This window comes from Vombatus ursinus, unplaced genomic scaffold, assembly GCF_900497805.2.
Source record: "Vombatus ursinus unplaced genomic scaffold, bare-nosed wombat genome assembly UNPS02010394.1, whole genome shotgun sequence".
Classification (NCBI taxonomy): domain Eukaryota; kingdom Metazoa; phylum Chordata; class Mammalia; order Diprotodontia; family Vombatidae; genus Vombatus; species Vombatus ursinus.
Genome location: NW_020950172.1, coordinates 2,160,109 through 2,176,685, shown reverse-complemented (window position 1 = coordinate 2,176,685; position 16,577 = coordinate 2,160,109). Strand labels below are relative to the sequence as shown.

Genomic DNA, 16,577 nt, shown 5'->3' with positions numbered 1-16,577 from the left:
CAGGATGTGGCAGCTGTCTGTACTGCTCATACGTGGCCAGGACCAGCCAGGCTGAGCAGCCGTGAAGCCTGGGCTCAGAGGGGGCCAGGGTGTGGCAGCCGTCTGGGTCCAGCCAAGTAAGTGTAAAGAGCTTCCTCCCCACGCTGGCCTCAGCTGGCAAGAGTCTGAGGCCTTGCAGCTCCCGAAGCCTGTCCATGGAGACTCAGAGGAATCTCTGTCTGAACGGGGAGGAGCAAGCCTGTCTCCTCCAGACCAAACAAGTCACTTGGTTCTTACCAGCTGGTGGAAGTGGGCAGGTTGGGGGAAATGTTTGGGGCGTTTTTCCTCAAGTGGGCAGTTGTTAGCATGTAACTAGGCTTTATGCTCATGAAGAGGTCCTCCCAAATGAGAGGAAGGATGGAAAATGGGGCCCATTTCAAGGCTGTGATATGGAGGGATGTCACCTACTTAGCTTTCAGGGGCCACAAATCCATCAGCTCCCAGAACGAAGCCATCATGGATGGTGGCCAGACACGGGCATCCGACGCTCAGAGGCCTTAAAAGATGACATCACCACTGAGCCCAGCCCAGCTGTCATATTCAACCAGAAATGTAGGCTGGATTTTTAAAGTCTCTATTTTTAGTATTTCTTAGGTCCTAGGGCTTTATTGACCTGGCAGAACTCTAGCTAATGTCTCTTCCACTTAAAAACCGCAGCCCCCGCCCCCAGCCCAGCTCTCCATCAGCTCTGCCCCAGGGGTTGGGCATCATTTACCTGAATACCATCCAGCAGCTTGCTCAGACACCAGTAGCTGTCAGCTTCGATGTTCCGCAGCACCTCTGCCGGCACACAGGAAACATCCACATTTTCCACTTCTTCTTCTGTGTGGGAGAGAACATGGAAAAGAAAAATCACAATGGACAAAAGGCAAGGAACTGCTGGGTGGGGAAACTGAGGCCGAAGCACACAAGTGACCAAAGAATGTTGGCAGGGACTTTGGTCACAAAGTTCCCCAGGTGACGTTTCTCTTAACTCTCTCCAAATGAATAATGCATTCCCCAACCCCATCACTTAATGGTTCGCCATTTTAATAACTAATTAGCTGCAGATAATGAATATTCTGAACCTTCTCCGATTAACTAGCATAATTAATCCACAGTCAGGGATGCCTTCCCAGGCATTTCAGAACTAAAAGAAACATCATTAGTAATGAAGATACCTATTTGGGGAGATTTACTCCGGCTGGAGAAATGCAAAGTTTGCCACTGGGAGGAAAAAGCTCCATTTCAGGCAGACAGACAACAGACGGCCAGGTCAAATGGATTCAGTCAGTCCTCCACGCCACCCTCTGCTGGCACCTCCGTCCAACAGCCTTGGCAGGGGGCCATGACAAAAGAGCGAGCCCTTCCAACCAGCCTGGGCACCCCGTAACTGAAAGATGGCACGTCTGCCAGCTGAGCACCAGCCTAGCAAGGGCTAGAGAAACAGGGCCGGCTGACTGCAGAATGAGGAATTTTCTGGCCTTAACAAGCCGCAAACACCATCTAAGCAATCTGCACCAAGGAGGGGAGCACACCTACTGAGGGAGCCTGTGATCTTCGAAGCCTGGCGAAAGCGTTCCGCCAAGATCTCCGCCAGAAACCACCTCGCCTTCCGATGAGGCTCCTTTCCCAACAGCACAGCCTACTCACGGCCTGGTCCATAATCACCCAAGAGCGAAGCGAAGGGGCCGACAGGGTGCCAGGGCAGCAGACGCCCTGCGAGTTGCCTCAGAATGTCAGAAAATAAAAAGAACTCCCATTTCCCTAAAGCTTTAAGAAGTCAAAAAACTTGCCTCACTCGCAAGAAGTCGCGTCAAGTGAAGTCAAGAAGCATTTGTTTATTAAGTACCTACTATGTGCCGGGCATTTGCTAAGTGCTGGACATAGAAAGAAAAGCAAAAACCACAGCCCCTGTCCTCAAAGAGCTCCCAGTCTGAGGGAGCCAACATGCCAGCTTCTCCATACAAACAAGCTGCAGAAAGGATAAACTGAGCACAGGCTTGAAGGAACGGCTCTAGAACCGAGAGGGGTGGGAAGAGGCTTCCTGTGGAAGGCGGGGTTTCAGCTGAGCCTTAGAAGAAGCCAAGGAAGCTGGAAGGCAAAGACGAGCAGGGAGAGCTCTCCACGCGTGGGGGACAGCCAGCGAAAAGGCCCCGAGCCAAGAAATGGAGCCTCTTGTACAAGGGGCCTACTGCACGAGCTCTGTATTGATTACTACATTTGGCTCCCTGAAAATGACCTTTCTGTAACTTTGGCAGGCGGGTGGGGCTGGCCCGGCCTGAACACCAACATAAAACCCCAGTTCCCACAAACAAATCCACACGACTCAATGAAGGATTTTCTGTCTACCTCTCCATGGCCTGTTGCAGATGTCCTCTATGGAGGGACTTTGATTGCATTCTTGGAAGCTAGACGTCTTCATTTTCAGCTGCATTCCTCAAGTTCAGTCACATGTACTCACCATCAGCTTTGACAATGACCACTGTTTGGTGAAGTGATCCCTCCACAGTCACAAAGATTTTCTGCTGGGTTTTGACCATTGACCTTGCACTCCGAGAACGTGTGTCAGTCCTCTCCCCTCTTCTGGTGAGGGTGCATCTGCTTTTCTATGCACAGCAACGAGCCCCGGGCTTCCATGAGGACACTTTGCCAACCTGAGAGGGTCCGTTTTCTGTTTCCAGAGCTGTCCATGCAGACTGGCGCTGGCCATGGGTTCACTACTTTAGAAGCGTTCCTCCCAGTCATTTTGATTCCAGGAGGCCAGCAAGTCTCAGAACATTCAAGCCAGCCTTCTCCCAGATGGTGGGCAGATGCTAAAGTATAAATATTCCCCTCCATCAGTGGCTCACGGGACTGCAGTAATTACGGTCTTCAGGCTCTGCCTTCCATTGACATACACTAAGAATTTAAATTTATCAAGTCCAAACGACACTTTGGTACCATCGTGGAGAGGTTCCAAGAGGTGAAGGAGCTTTTAAAGCGATTTTCAGGTGGAGCCCATGGGGTGGCTTGCTATCATCCCAATACATCAAGTGGCTGAGAAGGTTTCATCATTTACTGTGGTGGTTCCCGTCACCCGTGGATATGCCCAGGAACAGACCAGATCGCTTCCCATTCTCCACCAAGGAGCAGAGGCCCTGACATACAGTAAGACAAGAAGATCCATCTCCGAGGCTGAGCTCTGTCTTTCCAGTGTTGGCCAGGCCACCGGAGGCAGGGTAGGGAAGGATCAGTATGGAGACAAATACCATGTCTACCACTTACCCCTGGGTGACCTTGGATAAATCCCCTCCCCTCTCAGGCACTGGCTTCTAGCTCTGTAACATGAGAAGGCTGGACCCAATGGACTTGGAATTCCCACCTTATTCAGGTCAATAGTCCTGGAAAACAGTGCTGGCTGATAGCGGAGCAGTAGAGCTTCTCTAATCAGTGCCCACAGCAGGTCCACGGGAAAGGAGGAGACGTGGGGCCACGGAAAAAGCGGGGACTCAGGAGGACCTGAGCTACAATCTCAGCTCTACCACTCACTACCTGTGGACCCTCAAGAAATTCGGTCACTTTTCTGGACCTCAATTTCTTCATGGGAAAAACGGGAGGAATAACTCTGGGTTGTGTTAAGGAAAGAGTTTTGTAAACTCCAAGTGAGAGTGACTCATAATATACTCAACCTAAGCAACCTACCTATCGAAATAATGGCTACATCATTTATAATAATATTTATACAACCATCAGAGGACACTGGCCGGGCATCTTCCCATCTAAAAGCATGGCTTAGTTGCCTTCAGAAAAAACTCAATTGCTATCAACTTGGAATTAATTGGGGGAAAACATTCATCCTGGCGTATTACGGTAAGTAGGTCAGACAGCATCAATAGCAAGGACCTGATATGAAATGTTTTCCTTCGTCATCTCCGTTCTCTCAAAGACCTGTAAAGTAACTAGATGTTGCCTCAGACTAATAAACTGCCAACGTGGAGAACAAAGCGATGGATCAGACGTTGCTACCAGGAGGGCACAGGAACTGCAGAGATGACTTGACAGAATGAACACAACGGCATTGCGGCAGCTGCTGGACCCGGGTCTGGCTCCAGCGGAGCACAGCAGGCCTGGCCCAGGCTCCTGCCGCCCCTCGGGCCCCAGCCGCAGCAGGAGTTCTGCGGGATGCACAACACACCAGAGCAGCGGAGGCTGTGAAGCACTCTCTGCTCATTCGTTACCTCCAGTGAGCCTCCCCCCTGCCCATCTGGGAAGAGATAGTGCAGGCATTCCTTCAGACAAGGAAGCTGGGAGCCGGGAGAGAAGCCCCCTCAATCCTCATAATACCCCAAAGCAGATGTCAAGGGCGGGAGTGGCTGTCCAGGGGAGAAGAGCATCTTCCACGAGAAGAATTTGGGGGCACCTCCCCAACACAGCCCTAGGATCGTGTCAGACCCCAGACAAAGGCCAAGATCCTAACCGCCTCCGTCCCAAAGGTCCCTCTTCATCTGACACTACTCCTCTCGTCGTCTACAATCTGGCCAAACGCGACTGCCTTCTGCCCTGTCCTCTTGCCTTGCGGAAGCCCAAGTCCACAGCCCTGCTCAGGGCAGACTTCCAAGTGACAGTGCCAGGTAAGGCAGCCACCCTAAGCAACCTTCCCAAAAAACACCGGATGCATTATTTACGATGTATTCAGCCACCCAAGGACTCTGATAAACTGCAAGCGGGTGGGCGGCTTCCTGCCAAAAACCTTCAGGAAAAATACAAGCTGAGCCTCGGAGGGAGCCCCTTCCTCCAGGGACCCGCTCAGCCGTCGTCTCCTCCCTTCCTTCCCGGCCTTCTCTTTCCTCAGCCTCAGAATTCTCAGGGCTCACTGCCTGGCCCCCTTCTTGCACCTTTCAGTCAGCTCTGACTTACAGCCACGTGTGTAGGTTAACAGTGGGTTAGTTAGAAATACAGAATTTAAACAACTTGATATCATAGAAAGAAACTGAACAAGTTATATATGAACATCCAAAAGGCAGAAAAACTCAGAACCAAACAGACTCTGTACTGAATTTTATCAAACATTAATTACAATAACAAATAAGTTGTTGGCAAAAATAATAAATGAGATTCTACCAAATTCCTTCTATGACACAGACGTGATCTTGACACATAAACCAAGGAGAATTGAAACAGAAAAAGTGCAGAATATTCCCTAAAGAACAAAGATGAAGGGATCTAAATAAAATATTAGCAAAGAGGCAAAAGGAGTCTATCACCAAGACTATACACTATGACCAAGTTAAATACATACAGGAATTCAGGGCAGGTTTAATATTAGGAAAACTATAAAATTCATTAACCACATTAAGAAAAGCAACAAAAATCTTGTGATTTTTTTTAAATCAATAGTTGCAAAATATGACATTTCTTTTTAAAAATACTAGAAAATATAGGAATGAATTAATATACCTTCCCCAAAAAATGATAAACTGTACATATTGAAATAAAACATTATTTGTAATGGAGAGATAACCTAGAATCCTTTCCACTAAATTCAGAGTGCAGTAAGGATGTCTACCATCACCACTTCTTTTTGGCATAGGACTAGAATCGCTGACTAGCAGTAAGATTAGAGTAAGAAATCGAGGGTATAATCCTAAGAAGAAACAAAATAATCATTTTGCAGATGATATGACTGTGTACTTAGAAAACCTTAATGAGTCGACTAAATTAATGAAATAATAATTTCAGCAAACTCGAAGGATACAAAATAAATGCACACAAATCATTAGCATTTCTATATGATACCAATAAAGACTCAGGAGGAAAGGATAGGAGAAGTTCCACTTTAAATTAATACCGAACACGTAAAATGCTTAGGCAGCTATATTCTAGGATGCAAAAATTATATAACAATAACTATGAACAACTATTTACAAAAAGAAAAACAGACTCACGTAACTGGAAAAATATCGATTGCTCATGGGTAGGACGAGCCAACATGATAAAAATGACGCCGTGCCAAAGTGCCGAGGGATTAATTAACAGAATAGAAAAAGTGGTGGCACAATGGGTACAGCACCAGACCGAGAGTCAAGAAGAGCTGAGTTCAAGCGTAGGCTCAGACACTCACTGTCCAGCGTGACTGGGGGCAACTTCTGAGTGCCTCGATTTCTCCGTTTGTGAAATGAAGGGATAATAATAGTAACTGCCTCCCAGGGATGGGCAGCTAGGAGGTGCAGCAGAGAGAGCACTGGGCCTGGAGTCAGGAAGATTTATATTCCTGCGTTCAAATCCAGCCTGAGATGCTTACTAGCTGTGAGATCCTGAGCAAATCATGTAACCATTTGCCTCAGTTTCCTCATCTGTAAAATAAGCTGTAGAAGGAAACAGCAAACCACTCCAGCATCTTTGCCAAGAAAACCCCAAAAGGGGTCATAAAGTTGGACACTATTGGAAACGACTGAACAACAAATAACACAGCACTCAGCACATGGTAGGTGCCAAATAAATGTTGTCATGGAAGAAAAAAGAATCCAGAGAAATAAGAAGCAGAAATAGGAACAACCAGGGCCTAGAAGCAGCAGATCTCAAGCCGCACTACAAAGCAGTGATCATTCCAATCTATCTAATACCCCAGTAACCAATAAACAGACTCCAGCTGCTGAGATAAGGACTTAGTACCTGAAAAAACAACTGGGAAAATTGGTGCAAGACAGAAGAAGGTGGACGGAGCTGGACGCAGCTGGACGCCTCGCACTTCATACCAAAATAAGCTCCAAATGGGCACACGACCATCTAAAGCATCAGCTGCTCCTTAACAACTGGAGACACACGGGGGAAATGGCCTCTCAGCACCCTGGACGGGAGAACGCTTCATAACCAAACAAGAACAGAGAGGACAGCAGAAGATGAAATGCATAATTCCGACTACATAAAATTTAAAGGTTTTGCACAAACAAATCAAATAAAATGATTAAAAGGGAAAGAAGAGTGGGAAATTATTTCAGCAGAATTCTCTGATAAATGTCTCATTTCCAACACAAATAAGGAAATGACTCAAATTTTTAAGAAAAAGAGTCATTTCCCAATTGATAAATAGTCTCAGGATATGAAAAGGCAGCTCTCAAGGGAAGAAACCCTGGCAATCTATAGCAGTATGAAAAAATACTGCAGATCACTATTAATTAGAGAAATGCAACTTAAAGCAGCTCTGAGATCCCACCTCAAACCCAGCTCAGTGGCAAAGATGACCAAAAAAGTCGGAGGGGCTGTGGGAAAACGGGCACATGGGATGCACTATGGGTGGCCCTGGAAATGGGCACAACCATTCTGGAAAGGAATGCGGAATGACACATGAAAGGTTACGAAGCAGTTCATGCCCTGTGACCCAGACAAACCACTGACAGACTTGCAGCCAAAAGAGATCAAAGAAAGAAGACAGGGTCCAATATTTAGAAAAGTATTTATAGCAGCTATTTTGTGGGGGCGAAACTCGGGAAACTGAGGGGATGCCCCTCACCTGGGGAATGGCTCCATAAGTCACGATGTCTGAGTGTGATGAAGAACTCCTCTGCTGGGAGAAATGAGGGAACGGATGACTTCAAAGAGACCCTTGGAGACTTCTATGACCTGGTGCCGAGGGGAGAGAGCAGCGCAGCAAGGGCACTTTGCATGATGACATCGGTATTTTTAAAATGAACAATTGTGACGACTTTTGTAAACCAGGGAACAATGAAATGAAGAGAACCGGACAACCTGGTACAGAACCACCACAGCATTCAAGGTAAGCCGCGTGGGAGCCTGCTCACTCCGGCGGCCACTCAGGATTCCGGCCCCGCCACAGAGCCGTGGATGGACGGACGGAATGAGGCACGCTGCCCCATGCAGACAGCCATCTCGACTGTACTCGTTTGTAAACAAGGTATTTGTCTTTCTCCCCGCAGTGGGGTAGTGGATGGGAGCCAGAGAAAACAGATTTCCTTTTTTGTATTTTTTTTTAAATAACAGGCAAAGGAGGGGAGTAACCAAAGTGAAATGTTGCAGACACTTTCAGAGAAGGTGACTATCATACCTGACTTACTTTATGACAAGAGACCTTGCAGGAAGCCGCAGCATTCTGCAAGGTTGGTCACCATAAAAACAAAGACATCAATGAAACTTTTTGAAAAGGAGGAAAGTCAAGTGATACCTGAGGGCAAAGGGAGGCTGGGCAGGAGAGGCGGCAGGGCAGGAGGGGGCTAGTCCCATCAGTGAGCCTCTGGATAACCACCTGAGAGTGAGTTCGTGTGTTTCACCTCCATGTTCAGCTCTAGCTTCCTGCTCCTAGGTGAGTGATGAAGCCTAATCAAGGCCAGGTAACCACTAGCCAGGAGGCTACAAAGGGGATGGAGCTGTTCGGGCTAAGACCCCCAGACACGAGGGCTCCACACACCTCAGCAAGGACCCTCCCGCACACAGAGCTCTAGTCTATGGAAAGGAGGGTGAAAAGGAGGTTCTGGCACATCCCCAGGGAAGGCAGGGCCAGGATCGGAAGCGCTCAAGGCGCCACGGCACTCCACTGCCACACTCCGTGGTTTTCTTCCCCATCCTGAGGCAGTGGCCAGCTCCGTCCCACTTTTAGTCTCCCACATTCAAGCCTGTGAATGCCTGTCTGAGCCCTGTGAATTCTACCAGTACTCTATTAGCCTCTAACCAGTCCCCGTTTCTCTGACCAGTCTCCATGTTTCTCTCCTTACTAACTTCGAAGTCGCTCTCCTGCTCAAACACCCTCAGTGATTCCCTATTACCTCCAGTATCCGACACAAACCCCTCAGCCTGGCGATTTAAGGCCACTTCCTCCTGGAAGTCTGCTCTAATGCTCCCAGTCATTGCCTTAAGCTTGACAGAGGATCAAAAAGTCAGAGGCCCTGAGTTCAAATCTTGCTTCTGTTACTCCCGTTATGACAGACACAGCCTTCCTCAACCTTGGTTTCCTCATTTGGAAAATGACATTATTGAACGAGACAGCTCCCAGCTCTAATGCTCCAGCATCGGGCTTACAGCGTGGGGCTCAAATCCTGCTTCGACTATTTACTAGTTGTGTGATCCCGAGCACGTCCCATTAGCTTCTTAGAATCTCATGTGTAAAAGGGAAACAGCTCGTGCTTTACCCATCAAAGGTCTTGTAAGGAAGACCCTTTGCACGCAGTGAAGCATTAGAGTTATTGTCATTAATAACAACAGCAGAATGGACGACTCACATCTAAGTTCCATTATCTGAATACAAAACGAAGCTCACTCATCCAGAGTCATCGGTCACTGAACATGAGTGCTTGGGGAGACCTCAGAGCCCCCAGCCCGAGCACCAGATGGGCAAAGCGAGGCTGGGGAGGGAGAAGACCCACAGCAGCGGCATCCAGGCCTGACCCAAGAGCCCTTAGTCTGCTCAGCAGCACAGGAGCCCCCGGGATGTCTCGGGAGGAGCCAGTGACGACCCTGCTCGTGTCTATACTGCTGTACAAAACCAGGGCCCGAGAAAAATGGGAACAAAATTGGCTAAAAGCAGAATCTCAAAACACACTAAGTAAAATCATCCCAGCAGCCCAGGGCCGTTTACCTGGACACACTCCTAAGGCTGAGGGGCTTCAGCGCCTGGCTATTCTAGAGGGGCCAACGATGAAACAGAGAAGCTAGGAGCCTAAGCTGGCCCGTGGGAAGAGATGCAGCATCCAGCCAGGGAAGGCAAGGGCCCAAGGCATCGACTGCATCTGGAGGCTGGGTGCCACACGCGCTGCAAGCTGAAGCATGGTTGGAAGAGGGAGGCCAGCATGGGGAAGGGACTGGAGACCAGGCCCTTCCTAGCCTGCCCCATCCTACCTCTCCAGGCTCATTACACACGACTCCCCTTTGGTCTGGCCAAGTTGGCCATTGCTCAGACACAGCACTCATCTCCCATCTCCAAGGCTTTCCCCCATGGCCAGGAGGCACTCTGTGCCCACCTCCACTTCGAAGAATTCCAAGGCTCAGCTCAAGGACCACCTCCTCCATGAAGCCTTCCCTGATTCCCCCCTGGCTCAAATCACTTTGTCTCTGTTTTATACATGCCCATGTTGTCTCCCTGGAATCTCCTTGTGAGTAAGAACTCCTCTGCTTCTGTGTTTGTATCTCCAGAGCCTCGCACCATGATTGGTACACAGTGTCTCTTTGCTGACTCACTGAAGTAGGTGGGGATGTTTAACACGGCACAGTGGAAAAAGTGCCGGGCCTGGAGTCAAGAAGAAATGAATTCAACTCCAGCCTCAGACATTTCCTAACTGTGCAACCCTGAGTAAGTCACTTTGCCACTGACTGCCTCACTTTTCTCAGATGTGAAATGGGAATAATGACAGCATTCCCCCCCCCCCATGGCCGTGAGGATCCTAAGACAACAACTGTGAAGTGCTCGGCACGTGCCTGGCACATGACATAAATGTTAGCCATCATTATTTTTACTTAATGGAGGACGTGAGAACACTCTTCCCGTGTCTGTCATAAGCATGCTCTTTGTAGATGTGCTCTAAAACTCAGCAGCTTACAAAGCACATTCCTTACGAGAGCCCCACAAGGTGAGTCATTATAGCCTCATTTTACAGATGAAGAAACTGAGGCTCCGTGGAGTGCCATGATTTAAACCTGAGAGATCTGGGGCTGGAAACCACATCTCCTACAACATCAACCACACAGCCTCTCCAAATAGCTTCTAACCACCCCTGGGCACCTGAGGACCCCGGTGAGGGAGGCCTGACACAAGCCATGAGCCAGGCATGTCATAGGACACAGAAAAGCTGGGATCCTTGCCTGGGGGGAGTGACCTGCATATCTTTGTGAATAAGACCCATGCTTACACAGATGTATGGGTACAGACACGTCTATATACCTACACACATATAACACAGGGCTGGGTGAGAGTCACGGGGACTCAGAGGAAGAAAGCTGAAGGGACGAGGTCCAAGAATACTCCAGCCCTAGTTCTGCCAAATTCTTCCTGGGCAAAAGGAGGGGACAGTCCCTAAGATCCCTCCCAGCTCCAACACAGAAGAAGACGGAGGAAGGAGAATCAGCTGCTGCACCGCTGGGCTGGCAAAGCTGGAAGATCCAGGTCCCCTCTGGCCTCCAAGTCCATCCCACACTGAGATTCCACAAGTCTGTAATGGGGCAGTGCAAGAAGGCCCAGGACAGGATCAGGGCACTTCGACATCCTTTTAATACAGCCTCCTCAACATGTCCAGAGCCATGAGGAACATGGCCCACACTCCCACAGAGGGAGAGATTCCATCCCAAGGTCCTCTCTCTTGCTCCCACACCCCACTTTCCATCAGTCTTTCTGGGCTCACCTCCTTCTTCCCACGTGATTCACAAACCCCAATGTGGGCCTACACAACACTGGGAGCCACAAGGCAGGCAACTGAAGTGACCAGGCAGCAGCAGACTGGACAGATGAGCCCCAGAAGGAGGAAAGTGGACACTCTGGAGCTCAGCAACCGGCCGGCCATTGTCTGGACAAAGAGGCTCTGACCAGAACAGGAGTCTGGAGGGGAATGACATCCAGAATGCCGACATCACTTCTCAGTACCTGCACAGATGACTTCGCCCTCGTTCCAGTAAACGCTCCGGGTGACCACCCGCAGACCTCTGGGACGCTTTTCCTAAAGCCTTTAACTCTGAGCCACGCTTTCCGGAAGTGAGAAGATTCATGGTATTTGATGAGGACAAAGGAGGATGTGTTCCTCCCCTCCCCTCCCCTCTCCTCTTCTCCCCTCTCCCCTCTCCCCTCTCCTCTCTCTCTCTCTCTCTCTCTCTCTCTCTCTCTCCCTCTCTCCCGTTTAACATTGCAGGAACCACTATTCTTTGGTAAATGAGGGTGAAACGGTCCAAGGTACTCCAAGAGTGAGGTGGGTCAAGACTCATTGCTCATATAATTCTTCACTCTCATCTTTGAGTGGAAAATCTGAAGAAGAATTATGCCTGTAAGTATGCTATTTAATGTGTGCAGAAACTGACTCCGGGCCCAGCTGCTGACTGTACACTGACCAAAGGAGGACCAGCCAGCCAACCTAACAAAGCTCGGAGATTCACCACCAGAAGTCTGACCATGAGGGGATGAGTGATTTGGCCCAGACCAACTCAACAAGACATAGAGGGACTGCAATCTGTGTTCGATGAGGGAGTGCCTGCATTGATGGAACGTTCCAATGTCTTCCATAGGAGCAGAGCTGAAATTGGCCCCAGCACAACCCCCGGGGCTGGGCTGCCCCAAGAGAGGCCCAGCTTCCAGACGTGAGGAGGGGAGAGTCCCACGGCCTAGGCCTTGTTCAGCCCCAATCTGGATCTCTGCACTCACTTCTGGGTGACATCATCTGGGCAGAACACTGACAAGCTTCCAGGGGGCTGAGAGGCCTGGACTCATTGGCAGGGATGGAGCGTGCACAGAGCTGGGTCAGCCTACAACTCACACACTGCTAGAACAAGTAAGCTCTTCAAGCAGCCAAGAGAGGATGTGGATCGGATCATACAACTTTGGACGAATGTCTTCACCTCAAAGCCCCAGTTTTCTCATCTGAAAAAAGTCAATAATAAGCCTTGTTCTCTCTTCCCCAACCCCCATAAACCTTGAGCCCTGGAGCAGTGTGAGTTAGAAATGCCGGTGGCCTTATTTTCTGGTGAGATGTCAAGGATCCAGGCATTCTCAGAGAAGTCTGAATTGACAACACCCCCCTCAGGAGGTCAGCTCTCCTGACCTGCCATCAAATCCAAGATGGGCCTTTTGCTACATCTACCCTCTGCGGTCAAGTGGAAGAGTCTCAAACCTGAGGACCTGATGACCAGACATCTGGCCAAGACCCCAGATCCCCAGCCTCTGCCTCTACCCCAGGCTCTCTCCCATCACCCCACGACTCTAAGAAGTGAGGTCCTGAATTATCCAAGGCAAGCCCCATTCTCTGCCAGCAAACTTCCTCTTCTGTCTCAACAACTTGGGTGCCTTGCTCAGTCCTCCACTCCTTGTGCCCCTTAATTTGCCCTCAGGTTATCACTGACACGTTGCCTACATTTGCCTCCTTTCCCCAACTTGACCACTTGGTGAACCAACTCAACTCTTCACTCTCATCTCTTCTCGCTCCCCTGTCCTACTGCCTTACCAAGCAAGACCCCAGGATGGCTCCCACCATCAGCCTCCTTTGCTACAATTGGGGCGCTCCTGTCCTCACCGCATCCATCAAAAATGTACCTGACCTCAACTGGACCCTCTTCAACAAGACGAGCTTTCTTTCTGCTGCTCGGCAATCGATGTGCTGTTCCACTCGTCCCAAGAGCGTTTCCAAACTTCTTTGTCTCTCCTCGGGCCTCTGACTCCATCCTCTCCCTCCACCTTCTCTGCTAAGGATTTTGTCTCACAATTCACTGGAACACTTGAGGCCACTCATTCACAGCTTCACCTTGTCCCGCTTTCCACATTCTTTCCTTCTGTCTCCTCTGCTCTTGGATGAAGGGGTGGCCCTCCCCTTCTCAAAGGCCAACGCCTATACATGCGCCCCCCCAACTGCTCCAGCAGATCACCCCTCCATCATCCCCCACTCTTCCACTTACCTTCCGTCTTTGCCTACCCACACTGGCCCCTTCCCTACTGCCCGCAAACAGGGAGGGGAAGAAGCATTCATACAGTGCCTAAGTTCTTTGTAAATAATGTCTCATTTGAGCCTCCCAACAACCCTGGGAGGGAGGTGCTGTTATCATCCCCATTTTTCACTCAAGGAAACCGAGGCAAACGGCGGTTAAGTGACTTGGCCAGGGTCACAGGGCTGGTAAGTGTCTGAGGCTGGATTTGAAGCCAGGTCTTCCTGACTCCAGGCCCACTCTCCATCCACTGTACCACTGAGCTGCCTCACAACTTGACCCATCCGTTCCCACTGTTTCCTGTCCCATATCTCTCTTGTCTTCTGTGGCTAAGATCCCTGAGAAGGCCACCTCCTCCTCTGACTCTTCCAAACCTGGGGCAGCTGCTCCCTCCAAAGCGCTCAAGGATCTCTTAGTTACCAAATCCAAGGGCCTCTTCTCCTCCTCCTCCTTGACTCTGGGTCCTCAGGGACCTCTCTGCCACCTGTGACCTGGCTGGGGCCATTCTCCACTCTTTCCTCCCTAGGTCCTCCTGGTACTGCTCTCACAGCATCAGCTTTGCTGACTGCCCTCCTCACCAGGCACCAAGGGCAGACTCCCCAAGCCCAGGCCTGGCTCTTTCTTCTCATCACCTTTTATTAGACACTCCGTGAACCTGCCATACCCAACCACCAACCCAGGCACCTGGGAGCTCCAGGCGGACAAAGCTTGTGCCTTCATAGCCTCGCCTTGGTGCCTGCTCACAGCAGGGGCTGACTAAAGACTCAGCAGTCCAGGAGGCCTGGCCCACAGCACTTAGTCACTTAATAAACATTGATTAAGCATCTACTAACAGCCAGGCACTCGGCTAAGCACCAGAATACAAAGAATGAGAAAGTCCCTGCTTTCCTGGAGCTCCCCTCTAATGGGCGAGCCAACGTACAAACAATTATGTTCAACACGTCAGAGACAGAATAAATTGGACATAATCAACAGAGGGGAGGCTGGAGAAAGAGCCTAGAAATGACCCAGCTGCAGTTCCCTCTGTCGCCACCAGATGGCACACTGGCTCATCAGCACTCCTAGAGCAAGCATGGCGCCATACTCAGCATAGCCTTGTGGGATCTTGAAAGCGACCTGGTGCAACCCTCTCCCTTCACACAGCAGCAGAGATGCCGCTCCCCCAGGCTCTGTTCAGAGCCCTCCTCTCCCTCCAAACTGTCTCTTGGTGACCTCCTGCCCCCTCTGCCCTATGACTCCCTCCCAAGTCTAGCTACCCGCCCTCACTCTCTGCCCTGAGGCTCAGCCCCACGTCACCACCTCCCACTTTGGGGACATTTCAAAGGTGAAGGCCAGGAGCCATTACAGAAGTCGTCTTTCCTCAGAACCCTTCCTTCTCCTGACCTCCCCATTTCTTTCAAGTGCCCCACCATCCTCCAGGTGTCTCCCAGGTTCACAACCTCAGAGGCCACCTCCCTCCACCTCCCATTCTCCATCTTCCCACAGAAGAATGACGATGCCATTGTCTCCAGTGTTTGATACATCTCAGGCCCTTCATAAAAGCGTGGGACGAGGACAGAGACCAGGCTGGTGATTTCCTTGGTCCAGGGAATCCTGGATGAGCCAGGGCTGACAAAAGAAGCCTGTGGCCCTCCAGGCAGGGCCCCTCCCACCCCCCTGGGTTTCACAGAACACTCCTAGAGACGCACAGGTGGAAAATGAATTATCCTTCCCATCCTAAAGAAGCTTGGGCGAGAGTAGGGCTGGAAAGGTCAAGACGCAGCCACAGGGTCACAAATAAGCTTAGACCATGGAATGGCACGTAAAAGGAGCTGTGGACTCTCCTTTCCCGGCTCTGCTCTCATCTCCACAGATTTCTCCACCATCTCCTCAGAGCCTCCTTGCCCCAGAAGATCCCTCTTCCAATTGATGAGCTCCTCCCAGAGCCTCCATTTTGAAGAAGGGGCCACGCGGGCCATTCTCCCTCCCCTCTGAGCTCCACTCTGTACCCCCCACTCTGGCCTCATTCTACTTGGTGTCCTCCTCCATTAGAACAGACATTCCTTCAGGGCAGGGGCTCTCTTCTTTTTCACTGAATTTGTATGCCCAGTGTTTAACACAGTACTGGGCACAAAGCAAGCACTTAATAAATGCTTCTTGAGTTGGCATATTGCTCAAAGAACTCTGGGGAGGAAGAGGTAGCTCCCTCCAGGGCAAGCAGAGGAAGGCAGCTCTCTGCCCCAGCTGAAGGAGGCCTATCTTCCATCAAACTGAATTTCCATCACATTAGCAATGAAAAGATGGTCAAGGTTTTCTGAAAGGGTCTGATCTTGTCTTGGAATTATCAGGGAAAGGAGAATCCGAAAGCCTGGCCCCAGAGGACAGGGATGTTTCTCTCCCTGGCCTCCTTTATCTCGTCCCCCTAAGCCCCGGGATCTCAGGAGCTGAGGACCGGCCTGCCACCTGGCCCACCATACAGCAGCCCCTTTTCCTCCGGGGATCCCCAGTACCACCCACTGACAGTGTGGGAGCTCCTTAGAGGCACCCAGAAGTTTCAAAAGGAACAGGCTAATGCTGAGTCTAAATTAATCACTGATGTGGCAATAACCTACTTCACATAATTAGAAGCTTAACTAGTAATCAAAAATATCACGGTCTTCAGAAGCAAGCTGCTCCTGCTCAGTGGAGATTCTTTCCCCATTTCACGGTTGGGGAGGTGCCGCCGTGGGAGGGAAGGGAAGGCCACCTGAGGAAGGACCTGGCTCCAGGCTCCTCCCCAAGAGAGTGGGCAGGACCCTGTGCTTCTAGCAGGGCCTGACACTGAGAGCTAGCACCCCAGCACAGTGCAGATCAAGAGATAAGACAAGGGAAAAGCCTGTCTGGAAATGCTCCTTGGAGCATATTCTGTCCTGGAAGCAAAAGACCTGGCTAATGTGTGTCCTGCTGTGGGACCCGGGTCAAGTGCATGTCTGTCTTCT

At 50.3% G+C, this 16,577-nt stretch overlaps 1 protein-coding gene across 1 annotated transcript in view; it reads right to left on the bottom strand.

Annotated features, from left to right (window-relative positions):
* Positions 1–16,577, bottom strand: part of TBC1D22A (TBC1 domain family member 22A) — a 306,894-nt gene that overhangs the window by 136,251 nt on the left and 154,066 nt on the right. Inside the window, exon 8 of the mRNA XM_027854296.1 lies at positions 755–861. Coding sequence (XP_027710097.1) covers positions 755–861 — 107 coding nt within the window. The remainder of the gene's footprint in view (positions 1–754; positions 862–16,577) is intronic.